The 24,613-nt window shown below is 43.3% G+C and overlaps 1 protein-coding gene across 3 annotated transcripts in view; it reads left to right on the forward strand.

Annotated features, from left to right (window-relative positions):
* Positions 1 to 24,613, forward strand: part of GBE1 (1,4-alpha-glucan branching enzyme 1) — a 158,186-nt gene that overhangs the window by 106,157 nt on the left and 27,416 nt on the right. For all 3 annotated transcript variants that reach the window (XM_064152290.1, XM_064152291.1, XM_064152292.1), the window contains exons 13-14: positions 19,321 to 19,505; positions 21,632 to 21,760. In XM_064152290.1, coding sequence (XP_064008360.1) covers positions 19,321 to 19,505; positions 21,632 to 21,760 — 314 coding nt within the window. The remainder of the gene's footprint in view (positions 1 to 19,320; positions 19,506 to 21,631; positions 21,761 to 24,613) is intronic.

Below are 24,613 nucleotides of genomic sequence, written 5' to 3' on the forward strand. Positions count from 1 at the left end.
CAGGTCCTGGCTTGCCCAGACATATTTTTCTGCTCTCCCTCCTTCTGTTGTTGAGAGAAGCAACTGCAGGAAAGGAAGACAAAGGGGCCTAGTGCCTCCATGTGTGTCCAAACTTGTTTAGAGGGTACCTGCACATATTTACATACTTGTTTGTGTTCTGTCCTAAAAGGTAGAAGTAAGCCCTCACTTCACCTAATATGGTTGAGTTTGACCAACTGCCATTCTGATTGGCTAATCTCTGTCCAAAGGCCCATTAGACTCGGGCTACACTGATAAAAAGAGATGAGCAGGTACAGACAACGTTCTTGGTGCTGCCTTATTGTGCTCTCTCATCCTGCCATACTCTGTAGCATTAAGTTTCCTAAGCTACCTATAAGCTACATAACAACAAACCTTAATGCTTTGGGGTTTTCTGCCTGGAAACTGCTTTGAGTTTACCAGGAACAGGCTTTGAATGCGATAGGCTTGGTTAGTGAGCGCAACACCTGCCAGTACTGCACATCTGCAAAACATCCTGTCTGCTCCTCTGCAAGCTTCCCTGCTAAGTCTGGAGCCAAGAGGAACCAGAACCAGGTCAGAGATAGACTGCTTTCTCTCAGCACCCCTGCTAAGAGCTTAGGAAGACCAGAAGCCACAATGCCTGGCGAGACATTGCCAGAACTCCCTGCAAGTGTTTCGGGTGCTGTCTGAAGCTGTAGTTGGCCCCTTGAGTTGGGAAATAATATTTTGTGAGTAAATACTCAAAGCCTCTTTAGCAAATCTTTACCAAACTCAGTAATTGAATCTAACTGAACCCCAGCCTACTGTCTTAAACAGAAAGGAGCCTCTTGAGTCCCTCTAGTGGGCAAGTGGCATATTGGCTGCAAGAACTTTTCTTCCAATTCAGTTGAGTTTAATGTGTTATTGCTAGTTCTTTGTTTGAGATCTGCTTATTCCTTTGCATAATGTTTTCACAACTGTTGCACAGAACCCACTTATTATTAAAAATCACTGGGTGGGTGGTGAGAGAGTCCTCAATGTCAAAGTTAACAAACAATACTAATTTTGAAAAAAATCCTGTCTTGCATTAATTCTCTCCATTCCACAAGGACAAATCATAGAGATAGAAGGCACATCTGTGCTAGTTTGAAGCTAGCTAGAATGTTTTGGTGAGAAGAAATAGGTTACAGGCTATGAAAGAGAAACAGTGCTGATGTATACTTCACTCATAGGCTTGCTGAGAGGTATAAGAACAAGAATCCAAACACAGATAAGGGAGGCACTTCTTCTTCTTGGGGCATTGCCTGAGCTGCATTTCTGTCTAGCTTCTCTGCTGTCTCTCTGATTAATCCACTTTGCTTCCTAACCCCCTGGCCAAACCTCCATTCTTCCTTGGGACTGGGGTAAGGTTGATAGGGGTTGGAGAAGGTGGAAGGGCAGTTGGGAGCCCCTTCTGAGGACTCAGGTTTCTGGGAGGGGAGTTGTTTCTGTGTTACCTTTTACCTTGTCTATTTCTGTCTATAACTGTATATACTGTAAATATCTGCTTGTATATTGTGCTAAGCTGTAAATACAAGCTTCATTCAATTTCAGAGCTGGCTGAGTCTAGTCTGGGTGATGTCCAAAGTGGAGGGGGGGGAGCAGAGAACACCCAAACCACCACAATATCCTATTATGGCAGTAGGGAAATAATACAAGTCAGCATTACTCTATTTTAGTTTACAATCTGTAAAATACAACTGTTGCTAAGCCTTATTGCTACAAGACTGTCCAACAGTTGATCTCATTTAAGCAGCAAGCTACAGTTGCACTTTAGAGTTGAAGTTTTTGTTTGTTTGTTTTTATACCAAACACTGAAACTTTGCTTGATGCTCTTTACCATGGTCGCACTCCTTAATTTATTTGTAAAATGATCTGGTGCAATAGAAAATCAGAATTCTGTAATGTGGTATGACAAGTTCTGTATGGCAGTTGTGATAGGCTAAAGGGAGTAAAAAGTATGAAGGCATGGTGTAAATGGCAGTCTCAGTTTTCTGATGGTGAAACAGTTGAAAATGATAGAAGTGTTAGTTTAATAGACTCCAATTTCTACTGCTAAGTGTTTTGTGTTACCAAAGGGGCTGTATATCACTATTCCATTAAAGTATACTCAAAATACATTTTTTCTATTTAAAAACTTAGGAATCAGTAAAACAGTGGTAGTGTTTAATTTAAGCATTACTGTACTGATACATAGAATCATAGAATCAACCAGGTTGGAAGAGACCTCCAAGATCATCCAGTTCAGCCTAGCACCCAGCCCTATCCAATCACAGATTCAACCAGGTTGGAAAAGACCTCTAAGATCATCAAGTCCAAACTATCACCTAGCCCTTCTAGTTAACTAAACCATGGCACTGAATGCCTCATCCAGTCTTCTTTTAAATACCTCCAGGGATGAGGACTCCACCACCTCCCCAGGCAGCTTCTTCCAATGGGTGATCACTCTCTATGTGAAGAACTTCCTCCGCACATCCAGCCTATACCTCCCCTGGCATGACTTAGAATCATAGAATCAACCAGGCTGGAAGAGACCTCCAAGATCATCCAGTCCAACCTAGCACCCAGCCCTATCCAGTCAACCAGACCATGGCACTAAGTGCCTCAGACAGGCTTTTCTTCAACACCTCCAGGGACAGTGAATCCACCACCTCCCTGGGCAGCCCATTCCAATGGCAAATCACTCTCTCTGTGAAGAACTTCCTCCTAACATCCAGCTTATACTTTCCCCGGCACAACTTGAGACTGTGTCCCCTTGTTCTGTTGGTGGTTGCCTGGGAGAAGAGACCAACCCCACCTGGCTACAGCCTCCCTTCAGGTAGTTGTAGAGAACGATGAGGTCACCCCTGAGCCTCCTCTTCTCCAGGCTGCATACCCCCAGCTCCTTCAGCCTCTCCTCATAGTGTTTGTGTTCCAGGCCCCTCACCAGCTTCTCCACTCTTCTCTGAACACCTTCCAGCACCTCAACATCTCTCTTCCTCGGTATTTTTCTCTTTTATGAATTTAAGGCAGCTTCAGCACAAAACCAATCATCAAAACTGTTGTTTCCAGTAAAACAATAGATGTTTTTTTCCAAAGAGTGAAGAAATTAAGTAGTAAGTGTTTTTCAGGTATGTAGTCAGGCACCAAAACGTGCAAGTTGTGTGCACTTCCGTTCAAATTAATGACACTACAATGGTTAAGGAAAGCAGGTGTTTAAAAAGTACTCCAGCAAAACTGCAGATGTCTCTGTCCCAGATTGTCTTTCTAAGAATAGAAAAACAATCAGTAATTCCAGGAGGCATGTTAAGTTCAGTATTTCAGTGCAGGCTGATACAATTAATATTGTGTGTCTTTGAATACTACAAGTGTCTTAGTACCTATGTTATCATTTGCTATATACAAAAGGTGAAAAGATTGGAATAAATGGTGGAGGAGAACATGGAAATTCAAACTGCTTGCAATCCAGGGTACATAAAATGCACATTGCAGCATGCTGACTAGTTAAGCAAATACAGTGACAAATGAGCTAACTTCCATTTTGGAGCAAACGCCGAGGATGAGGAAGAGAAACCCTCTGTGGGGTGGAGGGAAAAGTGGAAATCTTCTTTAACAGCTGTGCTTTCTAGGTTCTTCCATAAATACCTTGTACCTTCCTTTTATGAAAACAAAGATACCAGAGCAACGTTCTGCTTTCTCGGTGCTGCACTCACCTTAGGGAAAAGAAATAGCTTCTAAAGAACAGCAGAAATTTGTGTTCTCAAATCTATCCTGGAATTCCTCTTTGAAGATCTGGAATAATTACAGCTGTGTTGGCATATCATTTGTACTCTGTATGTGCAAGCAGATTCCTGTTGAGAGAAGTTGTGCTCCATTGAACACCAAACACTGATTGTGTGGCTTTCTCCTGTCTTTCTCACTTTTCACTCTGCATAGTTCCCCATTATTCTTACAGGTATCGGTAAGAAAGCACTGCAAAAATACTGTTGTTCTTATTTTTTGTGATTCTTGATGTTTAATTTTCACTGAAGGTTTTCTTTTCCCTCTCAGTTGCTTATATCCCAGTACAGGCAATCAATGATGCATGCAAACTTAAATGTTTTGTCATTTCAGTAAATTGGTTCCCTTGTAACACAAACTATTGGCAGGATTCTTTCCTCAGATCTGTATTTTGGTTTTCTGTGCAGTTTTGCAAGTAATCTCTGGGGCTTCATGTGCCCATCTGCTGTGGAAGACTTAACCTAGAAAGGGAGAAACTCCATATGCTTGGCTAAAAATGAGCATGACAATGATAAACGTCCTGCTGTAGGCCAGTTTGTTTTAAAAGCAACAGTAAAAAAGGAATAAATGTTTTGAAACTTGTGCCTTGTCTAAGTGATCTGCTTTCAAGGCTGGTAGAGAGCAACAATCCTAATGTAGCTTTAGTTTCTTCAACCCAACTTCTGGTTTAGTCAGAGATTTTAATATTGAGATGGACCAGTACTGGTCAGAAGAAATCTTTTTGCTTTCTCAATGTCGTATATCAAGTTCTCCTGCATAGTGCTTTACTAGGGGCACAAGTGATGCTTTTAGAAGGGTTTCCTGATCTACAGCTAAGTTTCTGTGAAGATGTTGACATAGATAATACACATTTGATTATCTGAACTTCAATGACATTTGAACAGGAAGCCCCAAGTATTCACACTGTGTCCCTATATTAAATAGTGGAAACCTGTTCAATTTGTGCTCAAGTAGTTTTTGTATGCAACAGAGTGGCTGGAGAGCAGACAGGAAGAAGGGAAACTGGGGTTACTGGTAGGCTGAACATGAGTCAGCAGTGTGCCCAGGTGGTCAGGAGAGCCAGTGGCATCCTAGCCTGGATCAGGAGCAATGTGGCCTATAGGACAAGATTATTCTTCCCCTGTACTCAGCACTGCTCAGGCCACATCTTGAGTGCTGTGTCCAGTTCTGGGCTCCTCAATTCAAGAGAGATGTTGAGGTGCTGGAACTTGTCCAGAGAAGGGTGACGAAGCTGGTGAGGGGCCTGGAGCACAAATCCTTTGAGGAGAGGTTGAGGGAGCTGGGGCTGTGCAGCCTGGAGAAGAGGAAGCTCGGGGGTGACCTCATTGCTTTCTACAGCTACCTGAAGGGAGGCTGTAGCCAGGTGCTTGTTTAGCCTGGAGAAGAGGAAGCTCAGGGGGGACCTCATTGCTGTCTACAGCTAACTGAAGAGAGGCTGTAGCCAGGTGGGGATTGGTTTCTTCTGCCAGGCAACCAGCAACAGAACAAGGGGACACAGTCTCAAGTTGTGTCAGGGGAGGTCTAGGCTGGATGTTAGGAGGAAGTTCTTGTCACAGAGAGAGTGATTGGCCCAGGGAGGTGGTGGATTCGCTGTCCCTGGAAGTGTTCAACAAAAGGCTGGCTGAGGCACTTAGTGCCATGCTCTTGTTGATTGACTAGGGCTGGGTGCTAGGTTGGACTGGATGATCTTGGAGGTCTCTTCCAATTTTGTTGATTCTGTAATAATACATCTAATATTTTCTAGTTTTAATTAGGTTAGTATGTGAAAAAATACTTAGAGACATAGGTCTTTGCCCTCTTAACTATGAGGATTTGAAGACAAACCTTATAGCTAACTAAAATTCTTTTATCAATTTAACATCTAACAAAATTACAAAGCTTAAGATTCAGTTTATTACCTCATTTGCTGAACAGAGACTAATAGGAGTTATTATCAGACTCACAGAATTCTAATGAAATCTTCTCATCTCACCTTGAAAATAGTGTAGCCACTGTTGTTCCCCATCAGACAATGCTTAATTTCCATGTGGAGAGACTCACAATTCTTGAAACAGTTGAATTTAGCACTACAAAACTGTCCTGTCTGTATATATAGCCCTTTGTTTTCCATCCTGCCTCTGAAGAAAAGCTGTAGACAAGTATAACTGATCCTTTCCTTTGAATGCTTTTTTATTCTGTGCTCTGCGTATTGCCTGTGCCCTGCACTTAGAATCATAGAATCAACCAGGTTGGAAGAGACCTCCAAGATCATCCATGTGAAATAACTGTGAGAGGTTTTGCAGTGAATTTGTTTGTGCGTTCTCTCTGTATCTTGTAGATACATCTCTTTGCCTAGATCTAGATTCAGACAAGCCAGGTTAGATGCTTTCTTGCCTAGAATAGACATAAGATCCAGCCCAAGGGGCTTTAAATAGCATTTTAGGTAATTGGGATACTTCACAGCACTAATATTTACTTTTTATGCCACTGTAGGGTCTTGTTTTTCTGCTTCCAAACAATTTTTTTTGCTTCCTGCATCATTTCAAATTGGCTTAAACTCAAATCTATTGATTTAAATAGAGATTAGTTCCCTACATGAACCTCTTGCACTGTTTTTCATGACTTTTCTTTAGTAAAACAACTCTTAATTAGGACTCCAGAGACCAAGCCTCTCTTCCAGCAGAAAAACTTTTCATATGTAGATGCTAGAAAATGATTTGCAGTAACCACAACATTTTTTTTGCAATCATGAGCATTGACTGATGGTGTTACTGTTTGGGTTGACATTTAACTCTGTTTCACTGATAGGAAATGTATGTGCAAAGCTTCTCTTTCCCACTTGGTAGTTCATTTGTACAATAGTTTACTTCCTCTACACTTGGGTTTGGGCTCTTTTTGCATGCACTGAACCAGCTTCTTCCGCAGTGGTTTAATATTAAGAGACTCTTTGGCCTTAAAAACAAAATGCTATGTATGCTTTATTTCTTTGAGTATTTTGGAGTGAGAAACTTAGGTATTTATAAATGTATTTATCTTTGAGTCATTTTGTAACATAAGGCTTTTGAAAATAGGTTGACAAGTATGAAAAGGAGTAGTGCACAAACTGTATCAGTAGCACTAGTAACAGAGTGTAAATGGGCTGCCCAGGGAGGTGGTGGACTCACCATCCCTGGAGGTGTTGAAGAAAAGACTGGATGAGACATATAGTGCCATGGTCTAGTTGACTGGGTAGGGATGAGTGCTAGGTTGGACTGGATGATCTTGGAGGTCTCTTCCAACCTGGTTGATTCTATGGTAAATGTGCATACAATTTACTTGAAGAATATTAATTACATTTGTAAGCTAGGTTGCATCACTTTTATTTCAGTATAAATGAGTATGTTGCTTAAAACATAAACATGTCCATGCCAGGCTCTGCAGTGCTCAAGTACTGGTGAATGCCACCAGCTTTTACTCTGTACCCATGCAAAGCCATATTTCCCAAAAGGCAGAAGTTGCCCTTTTGCTGAGCCCTCTGGACCACAGAAAGCCTGCACGGGGTGCTGGACACACTCTTGCCATGGTGGGGGGGTGGGTTGCAGCACCAGCAAAAACCAGAGGAAAGCACTGCCTCCAGAAAGCTGTGCTATCATCAGGCCCTCAGGAACTTCATGAGGCTTAGTTTGTCATGTAAATTATTTGTAACCATTAGAGCTTTAGGAGAGCCTTGGTGCTCCATGGTGTTGTCAAGGTTCAGAGAACAGAGATTAGGAATATCTCTGTCCAGAGGAGCAAGAGCTGTTCTTATGGATTTCCATGTTGTGAAATTAAGGTGCAAACGAGACCATAAATCACCACAAAACTATTTATTAAAGGATAAGGTTGGACAAAACAGAGGGAGTGAGATAAAGAGAACAACAGAGAAGAAGAGAAGAAGCAGGGAAGGAAAAGAGCTGGTATCATGTTACCTTCAGCTGCAGATTGGGGGGAGAGAGAGACAGGTGTGTGGCCCAGGGATGATCTTCTGTGGAGTTTTCAGGGGTTCTTCTGGTGGTGGTGCAGCTCTGGTGGTCTGGTGGAAGTGCCCTTGGTGGTCTGGTGGGAGTGCACACACTTTGTCAGGCATTCCTCCTGACTTTTGTACAGTTTTTAGATAGATGTCCAGGTGCAGCTCCCCAGGGAATCCTCCTGTGTATTCTCTTGCTTTTGCAGGGATCTGGCACTGCTGAGGGGAGGGCCTCCAACCCCTCCCTGGCTGTTTCTGTCCATACCCTGAATACACAGAAGCCTTTTCTCTTCGGGGTAGCTGAGATAAGATGTAGGCATCCTGGGCATTCCAGCCAGGCTGAGGTCCAGGAGTCTCCAAGGCGCTGTCTGTTGATTTGCATCCCTGAGCTTTAGGTCAAGCACCGAGTCTGAGTGCAGGAGGTTTACAAAGGCAATCCTTATCTTTGTTGATTAAGGAGAGATGATGCAATCTTTATCTTTGTTGATTAGGGAGAGGCAATGCAATCTTTATCTTTGTTGATGAGCGAGAGAGAGAATTTAGACTCACAGGTGTGCAAAAATAGTTTTTGTGGGATGATTTTATTCATAATGCTTTTACAAAGAAAAAAATCATCTCCCCTTTGAGTAGAGAGGACGTTAGGAAGTACACATGTGTTTTTGTTACAATCACATTGTGATGGTTTGGGAGTTACCTGCCTCCCCACTCTTGTAAAATCACCCAGACTAGACTCAGCTGGCTGTGATTTAAGGAATGAAACTTTCTATTTACAGCTTAGCACAATGTACAAGCAGATACTTACAATATCTCACAAATATATACAGCTATAGACAGAAATATGCAAGTTAAAAGTAATACAGAAACACAATACCCATCCCAGAAACCAGGGTCCCCAGGAGGGGCTCTCAACCACCCTTCCACCTCCTTTCCACCCCTCTACCTTATGCCAGAATATGCCTTACAGTCAAGGTGAGGTGCAAGGATCACAAAGGGGGTTCAGGAGACAGAATTAGTTGAGTTACACAGCCAAAGGCCCAGGGAGAAAATGCAGGTACTGACAGAGGCACACACATGTACTGTCTTATCTATATTTATATTCCTCTCAGCAAGCCTATGAGTGAAGTAGCCATCACCACTGTTTCCTTTTCACAGCCTGTAATCCAGTTCTTCCTGTTTAAATATTCCAGTTTGCCTCAAACTAGCACACACATGAAGATCTGCTTCATCTGTATGTATTCAGAATGACAGACTGGCTATACTGGTGCTGTCTACAACTACCTGAGGGGTGGTTGTGGCCAGGAGGAGGTTGCTCTCTTCTCTCAGGTGGCCAGCGCCAGAACAAGAGGACACAGCCTCAAGCTATGCCAGGGGAAATTTAGGCTTGAGGTGAGGAGAATGTTCTTCACTGAGAGAGTCATTGGACACTGGAATGGGCTGCCCGGGGAGGTGGTGGAGTCGCCGTCCCTGGAGCTGTTCAAGGCAGGACTGGACGTGGCACTTGGTGCCATGGTCTAGCCTTGAGCTCTGTGGATGGAGCAAAGATGGAGGTGGATAGATTCAGACTGGATGTGAGGAGGAAGTTGTTGAGCATGAGAGTGGTGAGATCCTGGAATGGGTTGCCCAGGGAGGTGGTTGAGACCCCGTGTGTGGAGGTGTTTAAGGCCAGGCTGGATGAGGCTGTGGCCAGCCTGATCTAGGGTACAGTGTCTGTGGCCATGGGCAGGGGGGTTGGAAGTAGGTGATCCTTGTGGTCCCTTCCAAACCTGACTGATTCTATGGTTCTACTCTATGATCACTAATGACATGGTCAGTGCAGGAGGTCACTCGTTTTCTCAATGCCGGATGTCTACAGAAATGGTCTCCCCGGCCAAAATGCAATCTCTGCATGAACTTTGTGAGTGCAGGGGAAAAAGCTTAAGTATGCCCTATTCAAAAAATTGTAAACAAGTTGGTTTGTTTTGAAGCTATTTGTCCTTTTTTTTAGTCCACTCTTCCTAGTACTTGCTGTACTTCACACAATTTCAAAGCTGGTAATTTACTGTAGTTTTTTATTTTAAGTTACTGATTTCTGAAATCCCTGATGCTGAATAGAAGCTGCATCAGCATTTTACCATACCAAGATGTGTTTTACCTCTACTTTCTGCAGTCTGTCTCAGTAATCTGGAAAGGGCAATTCCATTGCAAAGAGAATCTATTTTTGTCCAAGATGCCTACCAAAGGGGGACAAAAAAAATCCTTAAGTATACTATGTAGGCTGGCTTTTAAAGAGGGAGAGATTACACAAACTTTTGCTTTAGAATCATAGAATCAACGAGGTTGAAAGAGACCTCCAAGATCATCCAGTCCAACCTAGCACCCAGCCCTAGCCAGTCAATCCCAATCAAGTAATTCAACAACATGACACTGTAGTGAGCTGGGGTAAGAGCATGCATAAGAATCTCTAATTATCCACCTTACTTTTGCCAATGCTCTTTTCTCAAACTGGTTTTGGGCAATGCAGACCCAAATGTAATTAAACCCCACATGTTAGTAAGGGATTGTTTTGAGACATGACCAAGCAGGTGACATTTCATATTGGTAAAGTCTGACTAGCAGATCATTAGGCATACATTCCAATTTGGATTTTAGTGTGCAGTTGTGCCAATTTTAAATGAGTTCATCTCAGTATTGTCATTAATTTCACAAATCTCTGCAGTTTAAACTGAGATAGCATTTCTGTGGTGACACAGAATTAAAAAAGAGTTGTCTTTAGGAGTTCAAGAACTTATTTTCACAAACTCTGTTAATTAGCTTAAAATCTATTCATTGTCTTAATTTCCTGAGGCTACTAATCTGATGCTCACTTAGATGTTTACTGGAATATGAATTGAAATAACATTGTAGATGAATTTGCATTGATGTATCACAGTATCGCCAAGGTTAGAGGAGACCTCACAGATCGTCAAGTCCAACCCTTTACCACAGAGCTCAAAGCTAGACCATGGCACCAAGTGCCACGTCCAATCCTGCCTTGAACAGCTCCAGGGACGGCAACTCCACCACCTCCCCGGGCAGCCCATTCCAGTGTCCAATGACTCTCTCAGGGAAGAACTTTCTCCTCACCTCCAGCCTAAATCTCCCCTGGTGCAGCCTGAGGCTCTGTCCTCTCGTTCTGGTGCTGGCCACCTGAGAGAAGAGAGCAACCTCCTCCTGGCCACAACCACCCCTCAGGTAGTTGTAGACAGCAATAAGGTCTCCCCTGAGCCTCCTCTTCTCCAGGCTAACCAATCCCAGCTCCCTCAGCCTCTCCTCGTAGGGCTGTGCTCAAGGCCTCTCACCAGCCTCGTCACCCTCTAGTTGACTAGACAGGGCTGGTTGCTAGGTTGGACTGGATGATATTGGAGGTCTCTTCCAACTTTGTTGATTCTATGATTCTATGAAACTTTGGGATAGGTTCATGTAATTGCAGTGTACAGAGCAGTATATGTTAAAATATTCTTTTAGTATGAAAGTGCTCAAGGAGGAAAAGTTGCAGCTGGCTATTAGATGAGATAGCTTATATTTTATACAGTTAGTTCATAAGTATTTTTAAAAACCTTAAAAACAAACTAAACTTTTATCATGGTCTAAGTAGGTGTTGTGTAACCTTATAAATACTTTTTAATCTGATTCTACTTATCAGTGTACATTTATTTTGTATCTATTACCTTGACATCACAAGGAGAGTCTAAAATGATTAGTCAGGTAGGAGCCTTTTTAGACATAACTTTGTTATGCCTGCAGCTGCCTCAGGTCTAAAGGGATAACTTTTAGCAGATTGTTGGATTTCAGAGCTGGAAAGGGTAGATGTAATCTGCAAATAAAGAGGCACAATATAATGGAATGAAGACAGTGTGTAGCTCACAACAAATCTCTTTAATGGAAACTGAAACTTAGAGGTTCACAGTACTGGACCATTCTTTTACAAGTGTTTTTCTTGTTTCCTATCTTTGAACAAAGTTGTTTGAAAAAAGCATGAATATCTAGATAGATAAACAATCTTGCTTCGGGATGCCATCCTTTCTTAAGGTATGGCTAGACAAAAGTAAGCATTCTGATCTATCAAGACATTTGTTCAGTCATCCCCTCCCCTGTTGCCACAAGGGCACACTGTCCAAAATGCAACTTTTCTTCTGCCTGCAGCAGGAACCCAATAAAAAAGAGCACTTGACTGGTTCTTATTGAGACCCCACAGAGTTAAATTTCTTTTTAATATTACACATTTTATTTCTTTTCATCTTCACTTGAAGTAAACTGGAGTTGTTAAAAAATCATGCCTTTCTGTTATATATATATATGCCAGGTTATTCTGCCACTGTACTCTCTACTGCTGAGGCCACACCTTGAGTACTGTGTCCAGTTCTGGGCTCCTCAGTTCAATAGAGATGTTGAGGTGCTGGAACGTGTCCAGAGAAGGGTGACAAAGCTGGTGAGGGGCCTGGAACACAAACCCTATGAGGAGAGGCTGAGGGAGCTTGGGGGGTGTGCAGCCTGGAGAAGAGGAAGCTCAGGGGGGACCTCATTGCTGTCTACAACTACCTGAAGGGAGGCTGTAGCCAGGTGGGGTTGGTCTCTTCTCCCAGACAATCAACAACAGAACAAGGGGACACAGTCTCAAGCTGTGCCAGGGGAAGTACAGGCTGGACGTTAGGAGGAAGTTGTTTCCAGAGAGAGGGTTTGGCATTGGAATGGGCTGCCCAAGGAGGTGGTGGAGTGGCCATCCCTGGAGGTGTTGAAGCAAAGCCTGGCTGAGGCACTTAGTGCCATGGTCTGGTTGACTGGATAGGGCTGGGTGCTAGGTTGGACTGGCTGATCTTGGAGGTCTCTTCCAACCTGGTAGATTCTATGATTCTAAGACAGTTTAGGATGACCTTTTGAAACTGTCACAAAACCCAAACCACCACCAACAAAAAAAAAAAAAAGCAAAACCCAAACCCCCCAAAAAGCAACACACAAACCAAAAACAGACAAAAACCCAAAACAGACACAAACCCCAAACCAACAAAAAAACTCCAACAACCAGAAAACCCCAACCCCACCAACTCACAAAGAGTACGAATCAACAACAAACCAACCTAATCTAACTTTAAATCCTCAGTGCATGGTTCCCTAGCATCAACCTTATACTTTCTTTTTCTGCAAGGTAGAAGTGCAATACAAATTTAAATGTCTTCCTGCTAAGTAATGGAATTGAGGTAGTTGTGGGAAGAAAATATGCTCTGCTGAACTGTAGGAGTGCTAGATTTTGCCAGGGCTGTGCTTTTTCATCAGATCACTGAGGGAAGTCTCCTTTTTGAAGCAGATTATTTTGAGAGAATTCTGTGAAAGAAACTTGACTTCAAAATGCTTGCAGCTCTTCTCTTTTGGGAAACCTTTCTGCATTCAGAAACATTGCTAATATGCAACTCTGGGCCATAACTTCAGCCTTTCTTCTTGGCAATGGGCTTGGAGCTGCAGTAGCTAAGTACTGTGTTCGTGTTGTTGGATTGACATTGTCAAATGCCATAATAATTAAGACTCAAACACTTTGAAAATATGTCTGTCTCACTGATCTGAACTTTCTATGCAATATGTAACTGGAAGAGCTGATTGTATTAATGTGCTAGTTTGAAGCTAGCTAGAATGTTTTAATGACAAGAACTAGATTACAGGCTGTGAGAAAAAAGCAGTGGTGATGTCTACTTCACTCATAGAGTGAGATGAGATATATGAGAACAAGAACACAAACATACATAAGGGAGTTGCTCTCTGTCTGAGCTTTGGGCTGCATTTTTTTTTATCTCTAACCTAACCTGCTGTCTCTCTGATTAATCTACCTGCTTCCTAACCCCCCTGGCCAGCCCTCCAATCTTCCTTGAATATAAGGCAAGATCTGGGGTAAGGTAGAGGGGTGGGAGGAAGGTGGAAGGGTGGTTGAGAGCGCTCCTGTGGACTCAGGTTTCTGGGAGGGCTGTTGTGTTTCTGTGTTGTAAAACACCTGTTTTAGCTCAGGTGTTGCAGCACCCCTGATTAGCTTGCTGTGGGAAATGGGCTGCCCAGGGAAGTGGTGGAGTCACTGACCCTGGAGGTGTTGAAGAAAAGGGTGGATGAGGCACTTAGTGCCATGGTGTAATTACAGTATCACAGTATCACAGTGCTGGGTGCTATGTTGGACTGGCTGATCTTGGAGGTCTTTTCCAACCTGGTTGATTGTATGATTGTAAAGATGCATCATCTGTCTTAGAGCTGTTTTAAGGATGTTGTAGAGGATGGCAACTGTGAAAGAATGTATTGTTTTCAGAAACTAAAGTTATTTTCATTCGGTTCCATGCAGATATATGAGCAAGTACAGAGATCTTAAGCTGTCCCTGTAGTGCCTTGAATTACAGTCATTCTCCCCAAAAACTGCTTCCCAGAAAAGCCAGCCACAGCCCTTGGAAGTAGATAAGGAACTATGGTGTCAGCTGTATCATTTTAATAGTGTGTGAATCTAATATAGATGAAGTAAAACATAATTTTGGAGAAGTTTGGGGAGGGAGTTTTATTTCTTTGATTTGTCTTTTACTTAAAACAGCATTTTCTTGAATTCAACTCAAGGATTTAAAAATAACTTTTTGCAGTTTAGAATGAGGAGATGTGAGAGAGAAGAGTGTACCATAACTAGTTGGGGGAAATGTCTTTTAATAGGATTTTCTTCTTTCTCCTCTGTTTGCTAAATAAGATGTGTTAGATACAGATTACAACGAGGAGACTATTTTAGAAACACTTTTATCACTGAAGTTGGAAAGTGCTGGGATCAGCTAAGTGCTTTAGAGTATTTAAAAAGCCCAGTAAGTATAGCAAATTGCAGTATATGTGAAAACTTGATGTGATAGAGAAGGAAAAACTTCATGACATCTACTCACAGGTAAGGATTAATTATATTTATCTGGGCTTGACACATGTACCAAGCAATAGAATAATGGGATCTGAAATGGCTGGAATATTAAAAAAGGAAAATCAGTGTGTGGGACCTTTTAATATTAGTGTGAAATTAGTACAGTATCTTGCAAGAGCACAGAGTCTTCAGCACCTGTCAGCTTCTGCAAAAAAAAATAATAGTAAATTTTTGGGAGCCTCTTGAATTTAAACAAAGACTCTTACATCAAAATTTTTTTTTCCTGGGTGATATGAGTCAAGAACTGTCTGGAAGGCTGGGCCCTGAGAGTGCTGGTGAATGGTGCCACATCCAGTTGGCATCCAGTCACTAGTGGTGTTCCCCAAAGGTCAGTGCTGGGCCCAGTCCTGTTCTTTGTTGATGATCTGGACGAGGAGATTGAGTCCAGCATCGGTAAGTTTGCAGATGACACCAAGCTAGGAGCAGCTGCAGATCTGTTGAAGGGTAGGAGAGTCCTGCAGAGGGACCTGGCCAGGCTGGATGGGTGGGCAGAGGCCAATGGGATGAGATTGAACAAGGCCAAGTGCAGGGTTCTACACATTGGCCACAGAAACCCCAAGCAGTGCTACGGGCTGGGGACAGTAGCTGGAGAGCAGCCAGGAAGAAAGAGACCTGGGGGTACTGGTAGATAGTAGCTGAAGATGAGCCAACAGTGTGCTCAGGTGAGCAGGAGAGCCAATGGCATCCTGGCCTGTATCACAAAGGATGTGGCCAGTAGGACAAGGAATGGTATTCTGTCCTTGTATTCAACACTGGTCAGGCCACTCCTTGAGTCCTTTGTCCAGTTCTGGGCCCCTCAATTCAAGAGAGATGTTGAGGTGCTGGAACGTGTCCAGAGAAGGGTGATGAAGCTGGTGAGGGGCCTGGAGCACAGCCCTGTGGAGGAGAGGCTGAGTGAGCTGGGGTTGTGCTGCCTGGAGAAGAGGAGGCTCAGGGGGAACTCATTGCTGTCTACAACTACCTGAAAGGAGGTTGTAGTCACGTGAGGGTTGGTCTCTTCTGCCAGGCAGCCAGCAACAGAACAAGGGGACACAGTCTTAAGTTGTGCCAGGGGACATCTAGGCTGGATGTTAGGAGGAAGTTCTTGCCAGAGAGAGTGATTAGCGTTGGAATGGGCTGCCCAGGGAGGTGGTGGAGTCACTGTCCCTGGAGGTGTTGAAGCAAAGCCTGGCTGAGGCACTTAGTGCCATGGTCTAGTTGACTGGATAGGGCTGGGTGCATCAGGCATTGCCAAGAGATCCCTGTTATTTTGGTTTATTTGCCTATGTCCTGCTAACTTCCAGCCTATACTTCCCCCAGCACAACTTGAGACTGTGTCCCCTTGTTCTGATGCTGGTTGCGTGGCAGAAGAGACCAACCCCCACCTGGCTGCAGCCCCCCTTCAGGTAGACAGCAATGAGGTCACTCCTTTTCTCCAAGCTAAACACCCCCTCACAGCCTCTCCTCACAGGGCTGTGCTCCAGGCCCCTCACCAGCTTCATCACCCTTCTCTGGGCACATTCCAGCACCTCAACATCTCTCTTGAATTGAGGAGCCCAGAACTGGACACAGCACTCAAGGTGTGGCCTGAGCAGTGTTGAGTACAGGGGAAGAATAACCTCCCACAGAGGCAGAATAACCTCCCATCAAATACTGAACAGATCATAAAACATTGTGATTTCTCTCTATTATCTAGCCTGCTGCTTGAACTAGAATAATTTTGTTGTTTGTTTTGTTTAGTTTTTCTGGATGTGAGGACTACATTTAAGACATCTTTTTAATAGTTACGTCTATACCACTGCAAAAATTTATGGCAGTATAAAATTTTTGACAGTATAAAATGAGAACATGTCAAAAGAAGAAGAAAGTGGTCCAAATGCATTCAGCTCATCTTTTGGTTGTTGTTTGATAAAACAAGAGATGTCTCTCTCTGTGGTTATGTGAATGTCTCTGTGGTTGTGTGAATGGTACCTTTCATTTCTTTAACTGCTCTAAAACAATGAATTTCTACTGTTGAAGCAACCTTTTGAGGTTTCATGGTGACTCCAATATTTGTATTGTGGTTAACTGAATTTCTGTTACCCTGATTAAGAGATGGGAATCATAGGATCAGAAGTAAGAAATATTGAAGCATGACATGATAGCATAAAGGTTGTAATTCACTCATTGCATTGTATTTCACCTAGAGTCCATGGGTGTTTTGCTCTGTGAGTTTGATTGGCCAAACAAACCTGTTAACATTTGTGGTTGTTTGAGCTTGATTTGTAGCTCAGACACAGGGGAGAGGTGAACATTCTAGAGCTAGGCCATACAATGGCAACAGTGGATAAGTTAATATCATTTCATTGGAGCATCAAGAGCTTTATGTCTGGAAGCACAGCTTGGACCTTCCCCTTGCTGCTTACTGCCACTTGAGCTGCACCTGCTGCTGTCTTCCATCGCTGCTGTTTTGGCTGCTGCTGCTTTGCTGCCGCTTCACTCCTTCCCCGTCTTCCTTAAGGTTATTATATTTCTGAAGTAGTTTCTTTCTCCTAATACTGTTACATTTAAACTTATATGTAATATTACATTTATATTATATTATTATATTCTGTTATTTTAAACTTATATGTTATATTTAACAGTCTCAAGTTGTGCCGGGGGAGGTGTAGGCTGAAAGTTAGGAGGAAGTTGTTGGCAGAGAGAGTGATTGGCATTGGAATGGGCTGCCCAGGGAGGTGGTGGAGTCGCCATCCCTGGAAGTGTTCAGGAAAAGACTGGATGAGGCACTTAGTGCCATGGTCTAGTTGATTGGTGTGATAGTTTGGGTGTTCCACATCCCCCCACACTTTAGAAGTCACCCAGACTAGACTCAGACAGCTCTGGAAATATGAATGAAGCTTATATTTACAGCTGGCACAATATTCAAGCAGATATTTACAGTATATACAGTTATAGACAGAAATAGACAAGGGAAAAGGTAATAGAGAAACACAACTCCCCTCCCAGAAACCTGAGTCCCCAGGAGGGGCTCTCAACCACCCCTGCACCTTCCCCCTACCCCTCTCAACCTTACCCCAGTCCCAAGGAAGAATGGAGGTTTGGCCAGGGGGTTAGGAAGCAAAGTGGATTGGTCCGAAAATGGAGGGTGAGGTTAGAGAGTAAGATGCAGCTCAGCCAGCAGCCCAAGTGAGAGTGGTTATCTGTGTTTTTATTTCTTGTTCCTATACTTCCCAGCAAGCCTATGAGGAAAGTAGACATCAACATTGTTTTCTTTCCACATCCTGTAATCTAGTTCTTCTCACCAAAACATTCTAGCTAGCTTCAAACTAGCACAGTTGGCTAAGACTGGGTGCTAGGTTGGACTGGATGATCTTGGATGTCTCTTCCAACCTGGTTGATTCTATGCTTCTATAAGAAATACAATTTCATCCTTCCCTGACTTTCTAAAAAAAATCTGTGTTGTGGTGAATTTGTTCTACCTGGGGAAGGATCTACCCTAACCCAGGACAACAATTTATATATGGAGGATTTGTTCTGTGAAATTTCAGACTTTTATAAAGGAAATAACACTGTGATGTATTTTCCTTTCAAATGTTCCAAACCAACATTTGTTTGGGTGCTTTTCATGTATGTTTAAAGATAAAAGACTTCATTCATTTTTACTGACTAAATTGCTCCTGTTTTCCCTGGAAGTAGTTTTTATTTTCTAATTTTAATACTATTTTTAAGTAAAAGGTCTACTGGAGCAGACTGACCAGGCATGGGGTTGAGGTCCCATCCCTGGAGACATTGAAGATCAGACTCAGTGTGACCTTAGTTGGAAGTGCCCCTGCTGACTGCAGGGGTGGTTGGACAAGAGGAGCTTTGAGGGTCACAGTATCACCAAGGTTGGAAGAGACCTCATAGATCATCAAGTCCAACCCTTTACCACAGAGCTCAAGGCTAGACCATGGCACCAAGTGCCACGTCCAATCCTGCCTTGAACAGCTCCAGGGACGGCGACTCCACCACCTCCCCGGGCAGCCCATTCCAGTGTCCAATGACTCTCTCAGTGAAGAACTTTCTCCTCACCTCCAGCCTAAATTTCCCCTGGTGTAGCTTGAGGTCCCTTCCACCCAATCATAGAATCATAGAATCAACCAGGTTGGAAAAGACCTCCAAGATCATCCAGGCCAACCTATTCCCCAGCCCTATCCAGTCAACTAGACCATGGCACTAAGTGCCTCAGCCAGGCTTTTCTTGAAGACCCCCAGGGACGGTGCCTCCACCACCTCCCTGGGCAGCCCATTCCAATGGGAAATCACTCTCTCTGGCAAGAACTTCTTCCTAACATCCAGCCTATACCTACCCTGGCACATCTTGAGACTGTGTCCCCTTGTTCTATTGCTGGTTGCCTGGGAGAAGAGGCCACCCCCCACCTGGCTACAATGCCCCTTCAGGTAGTTGTAGCCCAATGCAACCTTTGAGTCCAGTGAAGAGAGTTTGATTACCTCAGCACTGCAGAGGAAGAAAGGGGAGTGAGATAGCCTAAAAGAAAATGTTTATTGAATGTATTCAGATGGGGCTGATGCTAATAAGTTCTTAGACCCAGTCTGTTAATCTATGATTCTATGTATTTTGCTTCTTCAATCTTAGTGTATTTTTAGCACGTGATTTCACATGTCCTTTGTATTTTTAAACACAGGTAATGAATTTGGTCATCCAGAATGGCTTGACTTCCCCAGAAAAGGGAATAATGAGAGCTACCACTATGCCAGAAGACAGTTTAATCTTACTGAGGATCACCTTCTTCGCTATAGATTTCTAAATGCATTTGATAGAGATATGAATAAATTGGAGGAAAGATTTGGCTGGCTTGCATCTCCCCCGGTAAGCTGTATATACTAAATGCTAAGTTTTTAATCACCAGGTGGGTACATGTTCAGAATAACAATACCAGATTTGCATACAGCACTTTTAAACAGCTCTTTGTTATGCACTGCGTAATGCCCTGCCCTATATTTCAAGCTGTCAAAACATGTCAGTGAAATATCTTCCACTGATAATAGAAGTCTGAAACAGTCTCCTTTGAGCTTCATAGCAAGCTCTTTTCTTACTCTTAATGCTGGTTTTATTTAGTAACTGCAGATTGGATGAAGCAGACTATAAAGTTGTCTGTAATCCAATCCAAGGATTGCTTTGGGAAAGCATAAATCATCAGAACAACTTCATGTAAATAATGAGCCTGTTACTGAGAAAATTTCACCATAGCATAGTGTAAGTTACAGTCTCCTGATCTTCAAACTGTCACTTTAGTATTTGCCTTTTTTACCAAAAAAAAAGAGATTACACTCCACTTTTTATTAAAGCAACTCAATTATTCTATTTTATTGATGTTTAATTAGATCATGGTAGCCATAATTCACAAACTGCTTGGGGTTGGAAGGCACTCTCAAACATCATCTTGGCCAACCCCCCTCCAGTGAGAAAGGACACCTCAAACTAAATCAGCCTGCCCAGGGCCACATCAAGTCTGGTCTTAAATATCTCCAGGGACAATGCCTCAACCAGATCCCTAGGCAGCCCATTCCAGTATTTTAACTCTCTCATTGTAAAGAGTTTCTTCCTTGTGTCCAACATAAATCTACCCTCATCCTATCACTACAAGCCCTTCTAAACAGTTCTGCTCCAGCCTTCCTGCAGGTCCCCTTCAGATATTAAAATGTAGCTATAAGATCTCCCCAGAGCCTTCTCTTCTCCAGGCTGAACAGCCCAAGTTCTTTCAGCTTGTCTTCATAGGAGAGTTTCTCCAGCCCTCTGACCATATTGCTGGCTCTCCTCTGGTCTTTAATTTGTTTTAATGGATGTCTAATTGTTAATGGCTTAAAGAGTAGTTTTAATGCAGCTTACCAAAGCAATTTCCCACACGGACTGTCCCAGTTCTAATTTAAATTTCCAGAGACTGAAATAAATTTGATAGAACCAATAACAATTTTTATAGAGTGTCCTTCCCTCTTCCCCCTTCTTTCCCTAAAGAAGGAATTAGATGTAGAGAGAGGAAGAGGTAAGCACAGCCAAATAAATAAATCTCACTTGATTTGGAAGTTAAAAAAGAAGAAAAGTTTAACAATAACTTAAAAAGGTATCTGAGGTAGGGAAGTTACAAAAGGTACAGGGAAAGGAAAAAGCAAATACAAAATGTATAAATACAACCCAGTTTTGATGGTCATGGCTTTGTCCAACTCGTGGGTGATGGCCACGTGGTTAAACAAAGAGAAAACAGGAGCAGGATGGTGATGGTGGCAAGCAGGGAGTCAGGGGGCACAGAGAGAGAGAAGCAGGAAGTCCCCCTGCTTTTATGGATCTTTAGGCAGGAAGGAGCAGTGGGCTAACCATCACCTGGTGGTGTTCAGACCCACCCCTGGGGAGGGGTCAAGACCACCTAGGGTCAGGTTCGAGGTTACTCCCCCTGGAGGGTTAACCCTATACACGGGCTTAAAAAAAACAAGCAAAAAGCACATGCAGTGCTTCATTTTCCAAATCACTGTCACTGTGAGGCAGATCCCTCTAACAAACAGATTGAAGACTTGATGTGATTAAAGGAATCTGTGTTTTCCTAATGTGTGATAAAACCCCCACGGTACCAGTGTTGGAGCAGGAGTTTTCCAACTGTCCTATACCTCACCATGTTTACACCTCCTTAATTTTGCATCGCCTAACAAAATGTAAGCTACATTTAAGTAATCAAAAAATTGATATGACATCACATTGGTAAACAGTGTCAGATTGCATGTTAGTGACCTTCTCTGTGCTGCTTGAATTTTTAACTGCTCTACTTGAAATGAGGCATAGAAACAGTGATGCCTCTTTGTGGGTTGGTTGTTTGGTTTGGCATTGGGTTTGGGAGGAAGAGAGTTGGGAATTCTTCTCTTTTTGTGTTTTGCTGTGGTGGTGGTGTTGCTTTCAGGGTTTGTTTTGTTTGTCATTTTGTAGCATTGTATTGTTTCTTTTCCTAGGCCTACGTGAGTGAAAAGCATGAAGCCAATAAGGTCATAGCATTTGAGAGGGCAGGTCTCATTTTTATATTCAACTTCCATCCGTATCAAAGTTATGTGGACTACAGAGTGGGTGTTGAAACTCCAGGAAAATATCCTTTTCTTTGCTGTTTTGCTTGTACAGGAAAACTTCAGAGTTTGAAAACTAATTTTATTTCTGATTTCTAGTAAAAATGCAAATGTTAGTTAAAAGGTAAGAAACCTCCTATTTATCATCACAGAACCTTAGAGGCTGGAAGGGACCTCCAGAGATCGAGTCCAACCACCCTGCCAAAAGCAGGATCACATAGGGTAGTTCACACAGGAGTGCATCCAGGCAGGTTTTCAAAGTCTCCAGAGGAGACTCCACAACCTCCCTGGGCAGCATGTTGCAGTGTCTGTCACCCTCACTGTGAAGAAGCTTCTCCTCATGTTGAGGTGAAACCTTCTATGTTCCAGTTTGTAGCCATTGCTCCTTGTCTTACTGCTGCTGATCACTGAAAAGAGATTGACCCCATCCGCTTGACACCCACCTCTCAGATATTTATTTGTACACATTGGTAAGATCTCCTCTCAGTCTTCTTCAGACTAAACAGCCCCAGGTTTCTTAGTCTCTCTTCGTAGGGTAGATGCTCAAGTCCATCAGTCATCCTTGTGGCTCTCCACTGCACTCTTTATAGCAGGTCTCTGTCTGTCTTGAACAGAGGAGCCCAAAACTGGACACAGTATTCCAGGTGTGGTCTCACTAAGGCAGAGTAGAGTGGGAGAAGAACCTCCCTAGTCCTGCTGGCCACACTTTTCCTGGTGCACCCCAGGATGCCATTGGCTCTGTTGGCCACAAGGGCACATTGCTAGCCCATGCAGAACTTGCTGTCCACCAGGACTCCAACATCTTTCTCCACAGAGCTGTTTTCCAGCTGCGCAGCCCCAAACCTGTACTGGTGCCTGTTTATTCCTCCCCAGGTGCAGGACCTTGCTCTTGTCCTTATTGAACTTCATAAGGTTTGCCTTCACCCAGCTCTCCAGCCTGTCCAGATCTCATTGGATGGCAGCAAAACCTGATGGGATGTCAGCAACCCCCCCCTTACCCAGTTTTGTATTGTCAGTGAACTTGCTGAGGGTACACTCAATGCCCTCATCCATGTTATTTATAAAGATATTGAACAAAATCAGATCCAGTTTGATCGCTGGGAAACACCACTGGCATAGAATCTTGCTTCAATTCTTAGTGTACAACAAAAAATAATTTAGAAAGTTGCCTTCTTCATGAGATGATTTTGTCAAAAACAAAAGAAAAATGTTAGTTTAAAGACTACACAGTAAGGTTTCCTTGTAATGCCTTGGGGTTTGGAATTATGTTCAGTGATGAAAAAGCAAGCAACGAGGGAGGCTGTTCTTCCCCTGTACTCAGCACTGGTCAGGCCACACCTTGAGTACTGCGTCCAGTTCTGGGCTCCTCAATTCAAGAGAGATGTTGAGGTGCTGGAACATGTCCAGAGAAGGGCAATAAGGCTGGTGAGGGGCCTGGGACACAAACCCTGTGAGGAGAGGCTGAGGGAGCTGGGGGTGTGCAGCCTGCAGAAGAGGAGGCTCAGAGGTGACCTCATTGCTGTCTACAGCTACCTGAAGGGAGGTTGTAGCCAGGAGGGGGTTGCTCTCTTCTGCCAGGCAACCAGCGATAGAACAAGGGGACACAGTCTCAAGTTGTGCCTGGGGAGGTCTATGCAGGATGTTAGGAGGACGTTCTTCACAGAGAGAGTGATTGGCATTGGAATGTGCTGCCCAGGGAGGTGGTGGAGTCACTGTCCCTGGAGGTGTTCAAGAAAACCCTGGCTGAGGCACTTAGTGCCATGCTCTTGTTGATTGACTAGGGCTGGGTGCTAGGTTGGACTGGATGATCTTTGAGGTCTCTTCCAAACTGGTTGATTCTATGAATGTATTACTCTAACTTCTGAGCACTACTGAACTGACCTGTAGTAATCTCAGGAGCTTTTGCAAATCTATTTCAATCCATTCCACATATTGTCATTCAGTTTCTGCCTTTCTTTTTCAAGGATGATAGAGGTTCAATTAGCAGAAATTCTGAAGAGTCTCTCTTTTTAATCTCACTCTTAATAAATTTTATATCACTACTTTTCTCTACCTTTCATACCACATCTTCATCAGGCTTGTCTTTAATTATGACTATATGTGAGGCTGTTTTCCTAATTTCATTTTCTGGTTTGTGCTAAATTAATTGAATGCCCAGACTTTGTGTTTTCTGGGTTTATAAACAGCCTGCACACTTTGTTATAAAACTTCTGCTCCTTGGCACTTAGATGTAAAATTTATATTCAGGCTTCTGAAACTATTTGGTCTTTTTTGTTTATGGAAATATATTTATGGTCAGGTCTACCATTTAATGTAAGCATATTAGTTATTTTTATCTGTGCTCTTAAATTTTGTAGTCATTTCAGAAATACTGCTTGTAGCTGTTTTATGTTTTGTTTGCATAGAATCCAGGATGTTCCTATTCCAACTAAGACTACTCAGTATAGGATCATAGAATCATCTAGGTTGGAAGAGACCTCCAAGATCATCCAGTCCAACCTAGCACCCAGCCCTACCCAATCAACCAGACCATGGCACTAAGTGCCTCAGCCAGGCTTTTCTTGAACACCTCCAGGGATGGTGACTCCACCACCTCCCTGGGCAGCCCATTCCAATGCCAATCACTCTCTCTGCCAACAACTTCCTCCTAACGTCCAGCCTGTACTTCCCCCGGCACAGCTTGAGACTGTGTCCCCTTGTTCTGTTGCTGGTTGCCTGGCAGAAGAGACCAACCCCCACCTGGCTACAGCCTCCCTTCAGATAGTTATAGACAGCAATGAGGTCCCCCCTGAGCTTCCTCTGCTCCAGGCTGCACACCCCCAACTCCCTTAGCCACTCCTCACAGGGCTGTGTTCCAGGCCCCTCACCAGCTTT

This window comes from Pogoniulus pusillus, chromosome 12, assembly GCF_015220805.1.
Source record: "Pogoniulus pusillus isolate bPogPus1 chromosome 12, bPogPus1.pri, whole genome shotgun sequence".
NCBI classification, from domain to species: Eukaryota; Metazoa; Chordata; class Aves; order Piciformes; family Lybiidae; genus Pogoniulus; species Pogoniulus pusillus.